The 18298-nt window shown below is 34.6% G+C and overlaps 1 protein-coding gene across 4 annotated transcripts in view; it reads left to right on the forward strand.

Moving 5' to 3' along the window:
• LARP1B (La ribonucleoprotein 1B) overlaps positions 1–18298 on the forward strand; it is an 81815-nt gene that overhangs the window by 15507 nt on the left and 48010 nt on the right. For 3 of the 4 annotated variants that reach the window (XR_013998577.1, XM_081134042.1, XM_081134043.1), the window contains 5 exons: positions 449–589; positions 5476–5619; positions 5864–6029; positions 9601–9745; positions 13372–13546. Coding sequence is in view for 3 of the 4 variants with exons in the window: in XM_081134042.1 (XP_080990168.1) it covers positions 449–589; positions 5476–5619; positions 5864–6029; positions 9601–9745; positions 13372–13546 (771 nt within the window). In the remaining variant the exon portion in view is untranslated. Of the gene's footprint in view, positions 1–448; positions 590–5475; positions 5620–5863; positions 6030–9600; positions 9746–13371; positions 13547–14084; positions 15077–18298 lie in introns of those variants that run through there. The other variant, XM_081134044.1, reaches the window with a different exon arrangement.

The following is an 18298-nucleotide window of genomic DNA, read 5'->3' on the forward strand; positions in this document are numbered from 1 at the left end:
TACAACAGAGTAATATTCCACTGTGTAAATGTACCACAGCATTTTTCTCCACTCATCTACTGAGGGCCTCTTTGGCCACTTCTAAATCTTGGCTATTGTAAATAACACAATGAACATAGGGGTACATATATTCTTTTAAATTACTGTTTTGAGTTTCTTCGGATATATACTCAGAAGTGGAAATGCTGGGTTATAAGACTGTTCCATTTTTAATTTTCTGAGGCAACTCCATACTGCTTTCCACAGTGGCTGTACCAATCTGCATTCCCACCAACAGTGCACAAGGGTTCCTTTTTTTACATAACCTTGCCAGCACTTGATTGTGGATTTATTGATGATAGCCATTCCAACAGGTGTGAGGTGATACCTCAAGAGTCCTTTCAAAATTACAAAGTTTGATTTAAAATTGTGCGTTGTCATTAAATGATTCTATTTTGTTTTCTTCAAGCTAATAAGCACAAGTGGGTACCACTCCACTTAGATGATGTAAGACCAGATAGTCAAGAAAGACCAGGATCCCGAAACAGCTCAAGATGTCAACCTGAAACAAATAAATCATCACATAACAATAGGAGGAGTGATACACGAAGTAAGTTACACTCTAAGAGAAGAATAAGGAACTTTTTCTTAATGCTTATTATTTTAATGGCCATGTGTAGTGTAAGCTCTTTGAGAGTAAGTTGCAGACATTGTTCCTCTTTAACCCCAAATACCTTCAGAGTATATATTGTGAGAACAGTAATGCAGTGTGACTGTCCACTGACAGATTTTTCCAATAATGTCCCTTACTGGTTTCCCCCTCTTTTTTCTAGGATCTAATCTGGATCACACATTGCTCTTAGTTGTCTTTTGTCTTTAGTCTCCATTAGTCTGGAATAGTTCTTTTGCTTTTGTCTGTTGTGACATTGATTTTTTAAATTTAAATGTTTTTATTGATTTCAGAGAGAGGAAGGGAGAGGGGGGAGAGAGAGCGTCATTGATCCACTGACCCCCCCATGCCCCCTACTGGAGATCGAGCCCACAACCCGGGCACATGCCCTGACTGGGAATCAAACTGTGACCTCCTGGTTTGCAGGTCGATGCTTTACCACTGAGCCATGTCGGCAGGGTATGACATTGATTTTTTTCTGAAGACTGCAGAACAGATATACCTCACTTTGGGTTTTGTGGTGTTTCCCCATAGTTGGATTGGCTTATGAGTTTTTGGCAGGAGTACTACAAAAGTTAAGTGGTTTTTTTTCTCTGAGCATCACATGGAACTGCACATGATCTTGCTTTATTTTGTTGGTGATGATAACTTTAAGCCCTTAATAAGTTGATGTACTCCAGACTTCTTTATTGTAAAGATACTCTTTCTCCTTTGTAATTAATGTTATTTGTGGAACAAGACTTTGATGTGGGAATCTAAGACTTTTCACGTGAGCTTTAGTTTTCATTGATGAGTCTTGCCTGATTCAGTTATTACCATGATAGTTGCAAATATTGATTTTTTTTCTTACTGCTTTATTCCTTCCTTATTTGTTTGCATTCCACTTGAAAGAACGATTTCCGATTATTATTAGAGTGGACTTATTTTTTAATTTAATTTGATATTCAAATTTTCTCTGATTTGACTAGTAGGAGCCTATTCAGGGTGGTTTCTGGATCCTTTTTAAATCATATATATTAAAACGCACTCATGTTACTGTTACTTTCCCCAACCACAAATCTACTTTCTGTCCTTTCTTGCCCTTTCTACAATTTCATAAAAATTGAACTGTATATTATATATTATGCACTCTTGTGTGCCCTTTTGCTGAACATGTTTTTTAGACTCATTGGTAATGTTTCATGTGTCAATAGTTTCTGTATCTTTATTGCAGAATAGTTTTCTGTTGAATGGATATATACCCCTTTATCCACTCGTCTGTCTATTCATGGATATTTGACTTGTTTCCAGTTTTTGCATACTATAAGTAATGCTGCTATGAACATTTAGGTACAAGTCTTTGTGTGGGCATATGTGTCAGTTTCTCAGTTAAATACTTAGGAGGGCTGGCTTGGTATGGTAAGTGCATATTTAACTTTCTGAGAAATTTGCAGATTGTTTTCCAAATTGGTTTGTACAATTTCACATTCTGATACGCAGTGTTTTTTCCCATTGCTATTTGTTAGGTCATATGTCTTACAGAATTTCACGTATTTTGGATTTTGCTAATTGCTTTGGTCATGATATTCTTTAACATGTTCTTTTATCATTCCTACATATTACTGGTAATAAGAGCTGGAGGTTAGATTAGGTTCAGGTTTATTTTTGTTTTGGTAATAATACTTCATATTTTGTTTGTCTTAATGTATCATAGCAGTTGGACTAATATGTCTAGATATCTCATATTCAGTTCTCTTAAGGTAGACTTGATTCAGGTGTTATTAGCCTTATCTATCCATCATAAATGTCCCATCAACTTTTCATTTAATGGTATTATTTTCATTGAAAATAGTTTCCCAGATATATTATTTCAACAGAGTTTGCTCAGATTTCTGAAAGCGAAAGACAGGAAATATGTAGAAGCAATTAAATGAGCATTTCATGAGGTTTTATAGTTTTCTGCTACAATCTTTTAAGTCTGATCATTTTTAAGGCACATTGTCCTATGAATGGAGAAGGCCTAAGAAAATTTTAGAAACATGATATTATCACTTAAAAATTTCTAATTATGATAGGAAAAAATCTGAACACACGAAAGTAGAAAGAATTGTACTGTGAATACTTGGCTAACCACTAGAGAGATTTAGTAAGTTTGCTATATTTAATTCATCCATCTGCTGAATCATTTGAAAGTAACTTGCTGCAAATATCATGACACATTAGCTCTGATGTCTTGAAAATACAGCATCTAAGGAAATCAACACTAATTCCCTAATTTTATCTAAACTCTAGTCAGTAGTTATATTTACTCAGTTTTCCACAAAATATTCCTTTAAATTAATAAAAGCTGTTTACAGAAATATTTGCCTGATATTGTTGTATCATTGTTTTTCAAATATACCATTTTAGAATGTTTTATTCTAAAAGCAATATATTCAAAATTGAAATTTTTATTTAAATATTGGATATATTAGAAAATACAGGGTTGGGCAAAAGTAGGTTTACTGTTGTGAGTATTTGAAACAGAGTTTATTATTTATTCTTATATATATTTCTCCATACTAACAACTATATAGCTACTTTCCCCCGCTCTGTATACAAGGTTATGAAGAACAACATTATAAATGCATTTTAGCATTACCTTAAACTTTTGTGTGCCTTCTGCAGTTTCATCGCCTTACCTCCCTTCTCAGAAAAAACAAAAAGCATGAGCGGTTATTTTTTAAAATTTTTGTGTGTTTTTTTATTTTATTTATTTTTTATTTTTTTTTTAAATTGACATCCAGTATGACTGCATTTACGTATTCTTTGGCACGAATTTTTTTAACTTTAGAGAAAGAAAGAAACATTGATTATGAGAGTGAAGCATCAGTTGGTTGCTTCCTACACATGCCCTGGGGTACCAGGAATCGGACCCACAACCTTTTGGTGTATGGGACGATGCTCTAGCCAACTGAGCCACACTAGCCAGGGCTTTACTTACTTAGATTTTATACATGTTGGCTGTATCGCAATGATTCATTCATTTTTTTATTTTATTTCCCCCCGCTAAATGGTATTTCACTATTTGATATAATCTGTTTTGTTGGTGGACATTTTGAATTGTTGCCAATTTCTTGATATTAAAGTGCTTTCATGAACATTTTTATTCATGTTTTCCAGTAAACCTGTTCTCTAGGGTAATTTCTTCAGACTGCAATCTATAAAGATGTATTATGAAATTGGTGTATTGGATCATAATCAAGTGTTTCAAAAAATAGAGAGCCTTTAGGACTTCACATAGTAAATTTTTTTATGACAGTTGTGTTTAAATTACAAAAAAATTTGCTTGTATACTACAGTATAACAGTTTACTATGGTCCAGGCCAGGTGGCTTGGTTGCTTGGAGCATTGTCTGGTATACCAAAAAGGTTTTGGGTTTGATTCCCTTTCATGGCATATAGGTTGCAGGTTCAGTCTCCAGTGGGGAATCAACCAGTAGATGTTTCTCTTTCTCTCCGACTTCCTTTCTCTCTCACTTTCCCTTCCTCTTTCTCTAAAATCAATAAACATGTCCTTGGGTAAGGGTTTAAAAAATAGGCTTACTATGGTTCAGGCAAAAACATTTGGAAAAGACTGTATTATGAAGAGGAATTGCAGGGTCTAGGTCAGTGATCCTCAATGGGAGTGATTTTTATTTTCCTCCCAAGGAAATAGCACTGGTTTTCACAACAGGAGGGGGGAGTGTTGGGAGGTAAGTGAGTGCTACTGGTATCTAGTAGATAGAGGCCATGGATGATGCTAAAAATCCTACAGTATTGCAGAACAGCTCCCCAAACTATACAGTTATCTGGCTCAAAATGTCAATGTTGCCAAGGTTGAAAACCCCAATCTTTACAGTACATGTACCTTCAAATTTGTTAATTATTCCAAAATGGTTTTTGACAGTGGATGTGTCCATTTTTTCTCTTACTAGCAGTATATAAATATTCTGTCTTTACTATCTTGGTCAACAATTGATATTGGCAGGACCTTAAAATGTTTGTCAGAATGGGGCAGATAAAATTTTCTATACTTATTTGCATTTCCTAGGTTGCCCTACCTGTCTCTTAGTATTTTACCGTGAGTTGTGGTGTATGTGCATGTGTGCGTTTGTATATAAGAGCTTTGTATGACTTCTGTATATTCTGGATATAATTTTTATATTGTATTGCAGATATCTTCTCCCAGTATGTTTTGTGTTTTTCTTTTCTTTTTTCTTTAAAATGTCTTTTACTTAAATAGAAACACCCTTTCCTTAAACAGTTTATGAAAATTATTTTTCCCCCCAGTATATCTTTATTGATTTCAGAGAGAGGAAAGAAGAGGGAGAGGGAGAGATAGAAACATCAATGATGAGAGAGTCATTGATCTAGCCCACAACCCGGGCATGTGCCCTGACCGGGAATCGAACCCCGATTGCCTGGATCCTAGGTCGATGCTCCGTGGATCCGCTGAGCCACACCCGGCTGGGCTATGAAAATAGTTTTTTAAAGGAGTTTTATATAGTGTAAGCTCAGTCATCTTGGAACTCCTTGGTAATTTGACAGTGCAGTCTTAGCAAAGAACTTATCTTTTTAGTATGTTACTTTTACTTACTAGAATTTCTGTTTTATATGTCAGTACTTTTATGGGCTCCCTTTTATACCTGGGACATTTTGATAAATTTCTATGGGATCTCAAGTTTTTAGCTATCTAAAGATTTCCTGGTTACTAATAACTAGTTACAAAGTGGGGGAGGGGTGGGTAGTTACCATATTTTCATAAAGATAATCATGTTATTCATAGCTGCAAATTGGAATGTGTAAAAATATTTTTATTTTAAAAAGGTTGGAGACGTGATAGAGAAAAGAGAGATGATCAAGATGAAGTTTCCAGTGTGAGAAGTGAAGGTGGTAATATCCGAGGCTCCTCTAGAGGACGAGGACGAGGCCGAGGACGCGGAAGAGGCCGAGGACGAGGAAATCCTCGATGTATGACGTGACTTTTTTGTTTTTTTAAATTTAAATGAACTTTGAAGAATGTGTGCAAGCCCTCCGTCGTAGTTTTCTCCACTATCTCATGTTTAACTGATTTATTTGTCTGATGATATAGATGGTTTTATATTTGTTATTCCTTGAAATACTATACTCTGCTTTGAATTTTTCTTTATAGTAACTATTTTTTCTGTTTTTAAAAAAATATGTGACCACTTTCTTTTTCTTTATTCACATCAAGTGAATTTTGATTATTCATATGGTTATCGAGAGCATGGTGAAAGGACTGATCAACCATTTCAAACAGAACTTAATACCAGTATGATGTATTACTATGATGATGGTACAGGCGTACAGGTATATCCTGTGGAAGAAGCATTGCTTAAAGAGTATATTAAGCGCCAAATGTAAGTTGATCAGACGTAAGTGGATGGAATGATAAAATTTGTTGCAGTGTCAAACTTTAATATCACTGATAGTGAATCTGTTCTAACACATTTTGTAAGTTGTTTATTAGTAAAATTGCTGGATTTTCATAGCATTTTGTATTGTTTTTTTTAAAAAAGTATGTTTTTATTAATTTTAGAGAAGAAGGGAAAGGGAGAGAGAGAAACATCCATTCTATTGGCTGCCTCCTTAACACCCCTTCCTGGGGATCCAGCCCAAAACCTGGGCATGTGCCCTGACCAGGAAGTGAACCATCAACCTTTTAGTGCACAGGACTCTGCCCAACCAACTGAACCATGCCAGCCAGGGCTGTATTGTTTTTTTTTTAAGGAAATGTTGGTAAAATAAGTAGTCTTTGGCCCTACCTGGTTTGACCTCATGGTTAGAGTGTCAGGCCGAGGACTGAAGGGTCCTGGGTTTGATTCTGGCCAAGGGCACATTCCTTGGTTGCAGGCTCGATCCCCACCCTGGTATGGGCACATGCAGGAAGCAACCAATTGATGTGTCTCTCACATCTATGTTTCTCTCTCTCTTCCCTCCCTTTCCCCCCACCCCCTTCCCGCTCTCTTTATGAAAAGCAAAGGAAAAATATCCTCGGGTGAGGATTAAAATTAGTGAAAATTTTTTTTAAATGTATATTTGGTTCATGTTATTTATGTGACTACTGCTTTGTCTACTGTTTAGGTATTTCTTTGCTTAAAAGGTATTCTAATGTCATGGCATAATTATCAGTAATTAAGTAGAAAACTATCAGAACTGTATCAAAATTGAACAAGTAAATTGGGCTTATTTGCAAATTTTGCAAATGAATATGAACGGCAAAAAAATAGTGATAGGTTATCTTTTTTTTCAGACTCCCTTACTCTATCTAGTTATCATAATAGCTTTCTGAATATTGAAGTTGGTTAGGAGGATATTAGTTCCGTTGTCTTTAAGAGAAAATAACCCCTCTGCATATTAGTATAGTATAGGATGTTTCGCATATTTATATAATGTTTATATAATGGTCAAAAATGTCCCCAAGTGATTTGCATAACTGATTTGCTGGGGGGAAAATTTTTTTTGTTAATCCTTACCAGAGGATATTTATTCTAATTGATTTTTAGAGTAGGAGGGAGGGAAGGAGGTGTGTGGGGGGGGGGAGAGAGAAACATCGATGTGAGAGAGACACATCAATTGGTGCCTCCTGCTTGAGCCCTCAACCCAGGGCTGGGATTGAACCTGCAACACAGCTACATGCCCTTGCCAGGGAATGAAACCTGTGGCCTTTCCCTGTACTGGCTGATGCTCTAACCACTGAGCAACATTGGCCAGGGCTGATTTGCTGAAATTTTAATTTTTGTATCCTTACAAGGTGAATGCAAAAAGCTATTTTTGAAAGTGCATAAGCATTTTAAAAACACTATCTTTATTTAAGAAAGGAAATGGGCCCTACTTTGTCACTAGAAAATAATTTATCAGTGTCATCATCCAGACATCTCCCTGTGGATTTGATTGGCTTACAATATGAAGCATCTTGTTTATTTTGTTCTTGCTTTGTTACAGTTGCTGCAAACACTGAAGAAAAAGGACCTTTTTATAGGCAGAAAGTGCCTGGCATGGGGCTATCAACTTCAAACCACTATTTCTATCTTTTTGTAACTCTTGCTCCCAGGTCCCTTCTGATACCTGGCAGTGGACATGCAACTGCATGTCAGAATAATCAGCCTCATGTGCTCATTTGAGTGAGGGAGGAACAAAGCTACTTCAATGTTGACTAATTACTGGTCATGCAGTGTAGAACCCACTTCTTACTGTAGGACATGGTAATATTCCCTAGGACACTGAACAAAATGTCAGACACAGCACTGGGCATGACTGTTTTTTTTTGTTACTGTTTTAGCAGTAGGGTTTTTGGCAGACGTTAGAGCACCAGATTTAGAATGGCTCTTTACTGTTATCGTCGTTTGATTAGTGGACATCTGAATTTGAGGAGTCCTGCTTTTGACTTTGTGTCTTTGATATTTCTCATACAGAGTAGACTCATTGATTAGGGTTTACATTTTTCTCTTTAAGAAGTTACTGAAAAACTACTACTTGTGGAAAATTATGCTAAATGAATTTTGAAGTATGAGTCTTAGTTGATTATGGATGGTTTAATTTTTAAAATAATTATTACTGAAAATATTAGTTTTTATTTTTGATGTCAGAATATTAAAAATGTAAGACTTGATTATTTCTGGCATTGACAGTCCTTGGCATTCAGATTTAGATATAAGTATGTTTATGAGAAGTTTCAAAAAAATACATTCTATAGATAATAGGGTGATTTATTAATTTATTTATATACCATGTTTTTTTCAAAGTACTAGATTAAAAGGCATCTTATTAATGATTCAGAGGAGTTTTTTGTTTAAAGATCAGTTGTAACTTGTGAGTAAATAAAATGTCTTAATGATTGAAAATTTGGAGTTTAAGCATATGTATTTTGTGCTCACCACATGCCAGGCACTGTGAAAGGGATTTTGAAGTATAACAAATTCAGAATGTTTAATTTTTTTAAGACTTAGATTTTTTTCTTCAGTGTTGAGGAGTAAATGACTTACTAATGTTGCTGAAATGTCAGTAGTATTTCACTGACCTAAGGGAGCTTTGCACTCTGATAGTAGGATAAATATAAGAGTATAAAGAAACAACTTGGGCCCAGCTGGCATGGCTCAGTGGTTGAGCCTCGACCTGTGAACTAGGAGTTCACAGTTTGATTCCCGGTTCTGGCACATGCTGGGGTTATGGGCTTAATCCCAGTGTGGGGCTGCAGGAGGCAGCCAATCAATGATTCTTTCTCATCATTGATGTTTCTATCTCTCCCTTCCTTTCTCTGAAAGCAATAAAAACATTACCAAAAAAAATCAATTATTGAACTTTTAATGTGTTGGTTAATTCTTAGGTAAAGGTGATTTGTATGGAAGTTACTAGTTTTTTGGGAGATAATCAGTATTCTAAATTTCTTTCTACTCATATATATTTTGGATTATTAACTCGGTAGGATTTTGCTATTTTTTCCCCCAATTACAATTTACATGCAATATTACTTTGTATTAATTTCAGGTGTACATTATAGTGGTTAGCTAATCACATACTTTACAGTGGTCCCCTGATATTTCCAGTGTCCACCTGGCACCATGTCCAATTATTACAATATTATTGACTATATTCCCTATGCTATACTTTACATCCCCATGACTTCGAGTTTTGTAACTACCAATCTGTGCTTCTCAATCTCTTTACCTCTTTTACCCACTTCTTCAACCACCCTCCCCTCTGGCAACCACCAGTCTGTTCTCTGTATCTGAGTCCATTTTTGTTTTTGTTCATTTATAGTGTTCTTTAGATTCCATGTATAAGTGCTGTCATTTCTTATATTTTTCCTGTGTTATATTAAATCTATATAATGTTGTTATTAAAACAGGTTATTTGAGGCTGATGTTATAAGCAATAGATATTTTTATTTCCTTTTGAATAAATGAAATTTATATTTTGTTATTTTTTTAGTGAATATTACTTCAGTATAGAAAATTTGGAACGGGATTTCTTTCTTAGGAGAAAGATGGATGAACAAGGTTTCTTGCCTATTTCCCTGATTGCTGGTTTCCACCGTGTTCAGGCTCTCACTACAAACCTTAATCTCATTTTAGAGGTAATTATACATTTGCAAAACAAGATAAAGCGGTCTGCACTTTTTGTTTATGCTGTGAACCTAAAACTGTTCTAAAAAATAAATACTTTTGAAATTTTTAAGGAAAATCATTTAAAACTGTCATTGCCTAAGGCTTAGACTGTATCTCATGGCTTTTTCCCATTTTACAAAGCTCAAATAAATTTCTAACCTTGGAAACCCCTTAAATAATTATTAATGATGTTTCCACCTATTTTAAAACTTATCCTTCAAACCTGAATATTCTTGGCTGTTCTTGGTCCTTTAGTCTCCCACTTGTATAAAAGCATGTGTTCTCATTTTTCAAATTTTTGAGAATTTTTAACATGAAACAGGCTAATTTACAAAGTCTTTCTACTTGTATTCTTTATGCTCTTATTAAATCTCTGTCCTGTTCTAGAAATGCATTCAGCATTTTTTATTTTGCCCTTTTTCCTGTATAGTTCTATGAGCTTTCACAGACTTATACCCTTGTGCCCCTTTGTAGCCAGTCCCTTTCCCTATGTCTAGCACCTGGGAACTACTGACCTGATTTTTGTCACTCGACTTTTGCCTTTTCCAGAATATCATATAAATAATTTATTTTGTAGCCTTTTGTTTATTTCTTTCACTTAGTTTAGTGCTAAGGTTGATTCATGTTGTTGCATGTATCAGTAGTTTGTTTTTTCTTATTGTTGACTAATTCTACAATACCAGTGTATCCATTCACTTGATGATAGACATTGAGATTGTTTCCAGTTTTTAGAGATGATGTGGACATATATGTTTTCATTTCTAATGGGTAAATATTGATGATTGTGATTGCTTGAATGTATGGTAAGTATATCTGTACTATAAGAAATTGCCAACCTTCCCTGGCTGGGTAGCTCAGTTGATTAGAGCATCATCCCGATATACCAAGATTGTGGGTTAGATCTCCCATCAGGGCTCATACAAGAAGCAACCAATAAATGCATAAGTAAGTGGAACAACAAATCAAGTGTTTCTCTCTCCCTCGCTCTTCCTCCCTTCCTCCCCATCTCCCCCCCACCAAATAAAAAAATTGGGGGAAGAAAGATGAATTGCCGACCTATTGTCCAAAGTGGGTTTGAACATTTTGCATGCCCGTTTTGTATGAGGGTTTCATTTGCTCCATGATGAGGTATTGTCAATTTTTAAAAATAAATCTGTAGTGATTTCTCATTGTTTAAATTTGCATTTCCCTAGTGGCTAATGATGTTGAACATCTTTTCATGTGTTCATTTGCCATTGATGTACATAATTTATTGGAATGTCTATTCAAATCTTTTGCCTACTTTTATTGGAGTGTTTGTGTGTGTGTTTTGTGTGTGTGTTTAAATAATAAAATTGTAAAGAGTTCTTTATTCTGCCTACAAATCTTTTATGTGTATTTTCCAAATAATTTTTCCCAGTGTTTGACTCTTTTCATTTTCATTTTCACTTTTAAAAAATGTTCTTGGTCTCCTCTTTAGAAAATATGTTTTTATTGATTTAAGGATGAAGGAGGGAGGGGGAGAGACATTGATTCCCCACTGAGAATCCCTCCTACAACCTTAGCCCTGACCAGGCATCAAAATGGTGAGCTTTTGGGTCGACGCTCAACCAACTGAGCCACACCGGACAGGGTTCATCTTTTCTTTTTCTTAAGACTTCTATAGCAAATTTTTTTGAACACACATGCTGCATGCTTAAGTACAGGTTTTCAAAACACTAAACTAGTGACTATTTGTTGATACGTAATTAATGAGTTCATTTATTTAAAAAAATTACTTGATGCAGTGTTGTTAATGCATTTGTTTATAGATACTATTCAAATAAAGTTTCTGTATACTCTAATTTGAAGAAAATTTTGTTTTTCCCTATAATGTTTAGTTTTGGAGCAAAATTATCTTCCTAGTATAATGAGTGTTTTTTTCTGTATAACTTGTTTTTAAGTTTGAGAGATTTGTTGTTCTACTTATTTTTACATTCATTGGTTGGTTAGCATAGATTAGATTGCCTTTGCCTGTTCTTGTGTAAATGGAGTTCTTCTATCTTGCTGGCTCTTTTATTTGTAGTTTTTGAAATTCATCCATGTCTTTGCAAGATCTGGATATTGGGTTATACTGGTTTGCTGCTGGGATGTTATTGCTTAGAGAGAGTGTTCAGTGGGCAAAACTAGTAAAGTGTATGTTAGAAAAACAAGTAATTCAAACCCTTTACTGTAGAATTCTTCCTTAGTTCCTTTTGTATTTTTAGGCTCCTCTTTCCGTGAGTATTCTGATTCCCATCAAAAGTTTGTTTTAAATAATGTTTAATATTATTTTTAAAGTTATGTCCAGTTGTGGAAAATATAATTTGAGAAGTAAGTACTGTACTATTATTAAGGGTATACAAATACGATTTTTTAAAAATGTTTTTATTGATTTCAGAGAGAGAGGAAGGGAGAGGGAGAGATAGAAAAATCAATGATGATGAGAGTCTTTGATCGGCTGCCTCCCACATGCCACCCACTCCGGGGATCTAGCCTAAAACCTAGGCATGTGCCCTCACTGGGAATTGAACTGAGATCTCCTGGATCATAGGTCAGTGCTCAACCACTGAGCCATGCTGGCTGGGCAAAATATAAGATTCTTAAAAGTAATACATACGTGTTCTTCAACTAAAATATAACAAGCTTTAACTTAATAAAGTAAACACGTGTGTATGTTGAGTTTTTATATCATATTTGTATTTCTAAATGGTGAGTACCCTTGAATTTTAGTTAAAATTCAGATCAGTAAGGCTTTAATTTTTATTTTGAAGAAATTTTGTTCTAGTTTTATTTTAGCCTTAAAGTTAAGCACATTTATTTTTGAGAAACCCCATAGTCTAGTGGCTAAGACTTCTCCTGGTGGACAGATAAATGATTTGAGTCCTAAGTCATACTAAATCTGATACTAAATATGTGCTCTTTATCAAGTTACCATAGTCCCCTCTTTTCTGGGGATACCAAGTTACCGTAGTCCCCTCTTTTCTGGAGATACTGTCCAAGACCCCAGTGGATGCCCGAAGCTATGGATAGTACCAAGCCATATGTATATTGCATGTACTAAGTTTTTTCGTATACATACATACCTTTTCACTTAAAGGAAACACTTTATGGTTTTTCTTTGGCATATTTGAATTGCCAGCATCACTGCTCTTGTACTTTGGGGCCATTATTAAGGAAAAAGGGTGACTTTTGCAACAAGCACTGTGATACTGTTAACAGTCGACCTGATAATGCAGATGGCTGCTGACTGATTAATAGTCTGTGTGCATATGCTGGACAAACGGACAATTCACATCTAGTGTGAGATTTCATCAAGCTACTCAGAACAATGTGTGTAATTTTAAATTTATGAATTGTTTATTTCTTGAATTTTTCCTTTAATATTTTTGGACCACAGTTGACCATGGGTAACTAAAACTACAGAAAGCGAAGCCACAGATAGAGGGGGAACTGCTGTACTTTATTTCTTTGAGCTTTAGTGTTCTCACCTATGAAATATAGGAGTAACTTATAGAATTATTAGGTTATTGAAAATAATGTGCAATTTAAATTTTTGAATGAAAGTTATTTAATAGCTCAAAATTCCTATTTATAGGCACTGAAAGATAGCACAGAAGTGGAAATTGTGGATGAGAAAATGAGAAAAAAGATAGAACCAGAAAAATGGCCAATTCCGGGCCCTCCTCCACGTAGGGTGCCACAAACAGACTTCTCTCAACTGATTGACTGCCCAGAGTTTGTACCAGGCCAAGCCTTTTATTCACATACAGGTAACAGCTTTTTTTCTAGAGCAAACAGTATAACAGTGGGCTTTTTGATGCAGGTTACCTATCTTTTTAAAGATAACGAAATGACTATTGATGCTCTAAATTCTGTTCATAATTGTCTCCCACACAGAACTATAAATTAAATTGGGATTTAAGAATTATGAGTAAAGGTCTGAGTTTGTACCTGTCTTCTCTTAATTTTACTACATGATTATAGATATATTGTGCTAGTTTTCCTCATGTAATCTTGGAATAGTTCAGTAGGATTGGAATAATCTAAAAGTCTTATACCTCAGAGTGGGGTGGACTTTCTTTAATTTTCTTACCAATGGGCTTCAGCTATGTCTTGAAAAGATGAGATAACCTACCTATATTCTAATGCATAATTGGGGTTCTCTTACAAAGTTATTACAATTATTGATTAAAGAATTGGTGGTATTTAGAATTTCCAAAAACTGCTTTAATGTTAAGATTTTTTTCCTGGATCATTTTTAAGACATTCCCTCTTGGGAAAAAATATGTGTGCTTAAACTTTTTTCAGTCAGGGTGATGATCTACTGATGCTCTTGGATGTCATTTGATCGGAATATGCAGAGGAATAGGTGACTCACTGAAATATCATTATAAATATTGGAACAAATCGTGCTGCAGAAATGAAATCGACCAGAGTTACTTCTGTGCAAGAATGTCTACTCCCAACTCCTTGTGGAGGAGGTTGGGCCAGCACTACAGTGGAGATAAACACCTATGTGATGATGGTGATGAGAGAGACCAGAGGACTGCTGTTGTTTTTATAGGAGCTGCCCATTTGTGTGTAATTAGCCTGGGCTGCATGTACTACTTTTTATTCACGGTGGGAAAGTTAATTTTCATTCTGGAAATATTACAAGATTCTGTCTTTTCCTTTTAGACTTATGTACTTGTGTCCAGATCAATAAAGTAGAAATAGGCTTGAGTGGCATTTCCCAGATTGTTAGGTCCTTTGCTATTTAATTGACCTTCAGTATAGTGTACATTGTATAATTCACATGTTGTCATAATATTTCACATGGACTTTAAGATTTATTAATGTGGACACTAAGCGAAAAGAAATTTAAGAAATGAAAGTATTTTTTTCACTCTTTAAGATTTATTTTTGATACACTAGTATGAGGCACCTGCCATCAGAAAAGCACTGATGGATAGTCTCACAAATATTTTTATTTATTGTTTCTTTGATTGTCAGCCCTCTGTGCCTCTGAACCTAGAAAGCAACTTGGGCAAATGTTTTAAAATTTGAAGAATAGTGACATTTTTTAGGTTTTTTAATAAAGATATGATGTCTGTATAAGTTAGATTAATTTATTGTGTAAATGTGGGGTCCAAGATGATATTTTTAACCTGCTTATGAACAGGCATTAGTTGAGTTAGTTAAAATAGAAAACACTTCTTCCACAGAGTAGCTAAGATAAGTCAGTCAAGTTGGTGATGCCTGTTCATTAGCCGTTTATTCATTATTAATAAAATTACAGGAATAAAATCACAATGTCTTGTAAATTTTTGTCTTTTTTTAATATACTCATTTACACACACATACATATCGCCTGAAACAATTCAAAGTATATTTAAAATGTTAAAAAATATTAGGTTCTTTAGATTATACATCAGAAACCAGATGGATAATGAAGGCATTATAGAAAGATGGAATGTCCTTGGATTATGCTTACTCACATTACATCATAGGAATAATTAGTAAATTCAGCCTTTTCCTGTGAATACCCAAATTTCTGACCTTAACAATTCTCCTCTGATAAGAAAGCCTTAGGTTCCTAAATTCAGTAGATTGTACTGTCACCACATATTTGAAATGGAAATAAGGGATAGAAAATTTAGATTATTTGTACTCATATGTAGAGAAAAGTAGTGAAACTTTTATCTATATCCTTTTTACTCAAGTGAGAAGACCTTGCATTTCAAAAACATAACCTTTGATGGTATATTTTCTAAGGGACTTGTGTGGTAAAATATTTATAAATTTTGGTCCTTTTTATCAAAATTAAAATTTCTATTTTTCTTCTCTATGGACTTGAATTGTCTAACATGGATTGACCTTTGTGCTGAACAGAGGACCTTAATGCACCAGAAAAGGTTGATTATGGGAATGGTAAGGTGTCCTGAAATTTAGGTTTTGCAGTTCTATGGATATAGTATTGTACTATCAATAGTAAAAGAATTTCATTCACCAAAATTGAGAGGTCAGGTACCTGACACTCTTGTTTGTTTGTTTTTTTGTTTCTATTTGGCATTTAAAAATGTATAGGATTTTCCCTAATGATTATTAAGCTGTGGAATTTTCTTTGAAAAGTTAATCTACAGAAGTATTTGTGAATGTGGCACACGTAAAGCATGTAATCCTTTTAAAGCAATCTATGTAATTACCCAGAACTGTGATTCAGGGCGGATAAAAAAGTCATGAAAGGTCAATATCATGGAATGTGTACTGTGGGGCAAAAGTAGGTTTACAGTTCCTATGGAAACTAATACAATAATGTAATAAATGATAGAAGGATAAACTTTCATGTATTCAGAACGGTAAATGTACTTTTGCCTCACCCTGTATTGGGTGATTTATCTCTGGAGAGTCATTTGGACAATTTTCAGATAATGAAAACAGTGACAGTAATTTTTTTTCTGTTCTCACAAACTAAAAGCCATAAATGTCAAAGTATGTGTCTAATATTTTGTCTATAAATTTAATGTCGATTAACCCAAGTCATATTCAAATTCATTTGGTTTTAGAAGATTAGAGTTTTACTATTACCCTTAAGATTTACACACGAATAGTTTGAAATCTTTTCATTGTAAAAGAAAACAAAATCACACAAAGCATATATATAGCTTAATTTAACACCTTTTAAAAACTAAATTTTTCTTGTCTTGCCCAATATCTTTGGTATTTCAATGTAATTTATAAGCACATGTGCTATGAATATAGTAAGAACACTTGACTTGTGGTAGAAACCTTCTGGCTTAAGGAACATTTAGAGATGATTATGTAATAAACTTAAGTAGTTGTTAAAAGATTAAATATCTATGTTAAAAATAGTAGCAACTGATTTCCCCAGCACTGGTCAGCTGCTGTTCTAATTATGCATGCACTATGCATAATGGTAATTTACTTAATTTTCATACACTTTCTAGGCTGGTGGTTCTGAGTCTACTTTTAAAGCTTTATTCACTACATGAGTGTGGATGATTCATAGTATTAGGAATAGGGCTCTCTATAGTTTGAATAATACAGCCCCAAAACTAGTGTTTTTCTAGTTCTTCTTTTGTGGATCAAGTAATGACACACCATTAATTAAGGACATTGTAGAGCATCAATATTCAATAAAATAAAATGTTTGCCACACAGCCTAATTTAATAGCCTTAAAAGCTACAAAATAAATGAACTTAATATTTTAAACATATGTCCCAGTGGCCCCCTTTTCTCTGACTTCTTAGCCAAAGGAGACCAGCCTAGGCTTATTTCCCCAGCCCTTTCTTGTTTCACATAAACATCCTCTAAAATGAAACATTTTAATATATCTAAATATTACTATAACATTAGTATAAAAATTATGGATCTTTTTTTTGTACCATGTCTTTGAAATCTGGTGTGTATTTTACATTTATCATGAGCACATTTTAGGGCTAGTCTCATTTCAAGGACTGAGTGGCTCCATGTTGCTAGTGGCTACTATTAGTGCAGTTTAGAGCCTTTTAAAAATATGAAACTATTCGACTTTGCAAAAATTTCTAAGGAATTGGCTTTGAGGAATAAATAACGTTTCTAATTCTACCATATAAATTTGTTTTTAAAACACTTTTTATCCAAAGCAAGTCCATATTGCATTATAACTTAAATAGTCTTTGACTTTTGCAAAATAAGTTTATAAACGACTCAGCTTGGATTTTACTTATGAGGGTACTTTTTTTTTGGTTAATCCTCAATCAAGAGTATATTTTTTTCCATTGATTTTTAGAGAGAGTGGGAGGGAGGAAGGGAGGAAGGGGGAGAGAAATGGGGAAGAGAGATGTCAATATGAGAGACACACATCAATTGGTTGCCTCCCACACCTGCCTTAACTGAGGCAGGGTGGAATCTGCAACCCAGGTTCTTGCTCTTGACCAGCAATTGAACACACGACCCTTCAGTCCTAGGGCTGATGCTCTAACCACTGAGTAACACCAGCCAGGGCCTTATGAGTGTACTTTGATTAAAGAAAAGATAGTGTGGAGAAAGACAGTTTTAATTCCAACAGGGTTTCAAAGTGCTTTAAAAGGTGCAGAGCAGTGCACCTTTTATATGTATTTTTTATTTTAAAGCTCTAATTGGCTTTATTCAGCAATTCATGAATGGGGCAGCATCCCATCTAGTAAATAGAAGGGTGCTCTCCAGGGCAGTGCACTTTAATGATATGACATTCTACTCTTTATTCAGTATGAGCTAAGTGGGCACACTGCATTTAGGTAAACCTTGTCAAGCAAAGGAAATGTGAAAAGTATAGGAGTAATGGCTGTCTCAAAATAGAGCAGTGGACAGATTTTTGCCTACAATAAAATAGGTATTTAGTCTAACTGGCTTAATAGCTTCAAGATTCCATAATTTCATTATAATTCATAGATTTTAATATATCAGATTTCAGAGAATTGACTCACAAATTGATATAGTGTCATATTGGTGACTTGTTGATACTCTTGAGAAGTTTGAATGAATGTGGTCTTTGTAAGGG

This window comes from Miniopterus schreibersii (genome assembly GCF_964146895.1).
Source record: "Miniopterus schreibersii genome assembly, chromosome: 4".
Taxonomy (NCBI): Eukaryota; Metazoa; Chordata; class Mammalia; order Chiroptera; family Miniopteridae; genus Miniopterus; species Miniopterus schreibersii.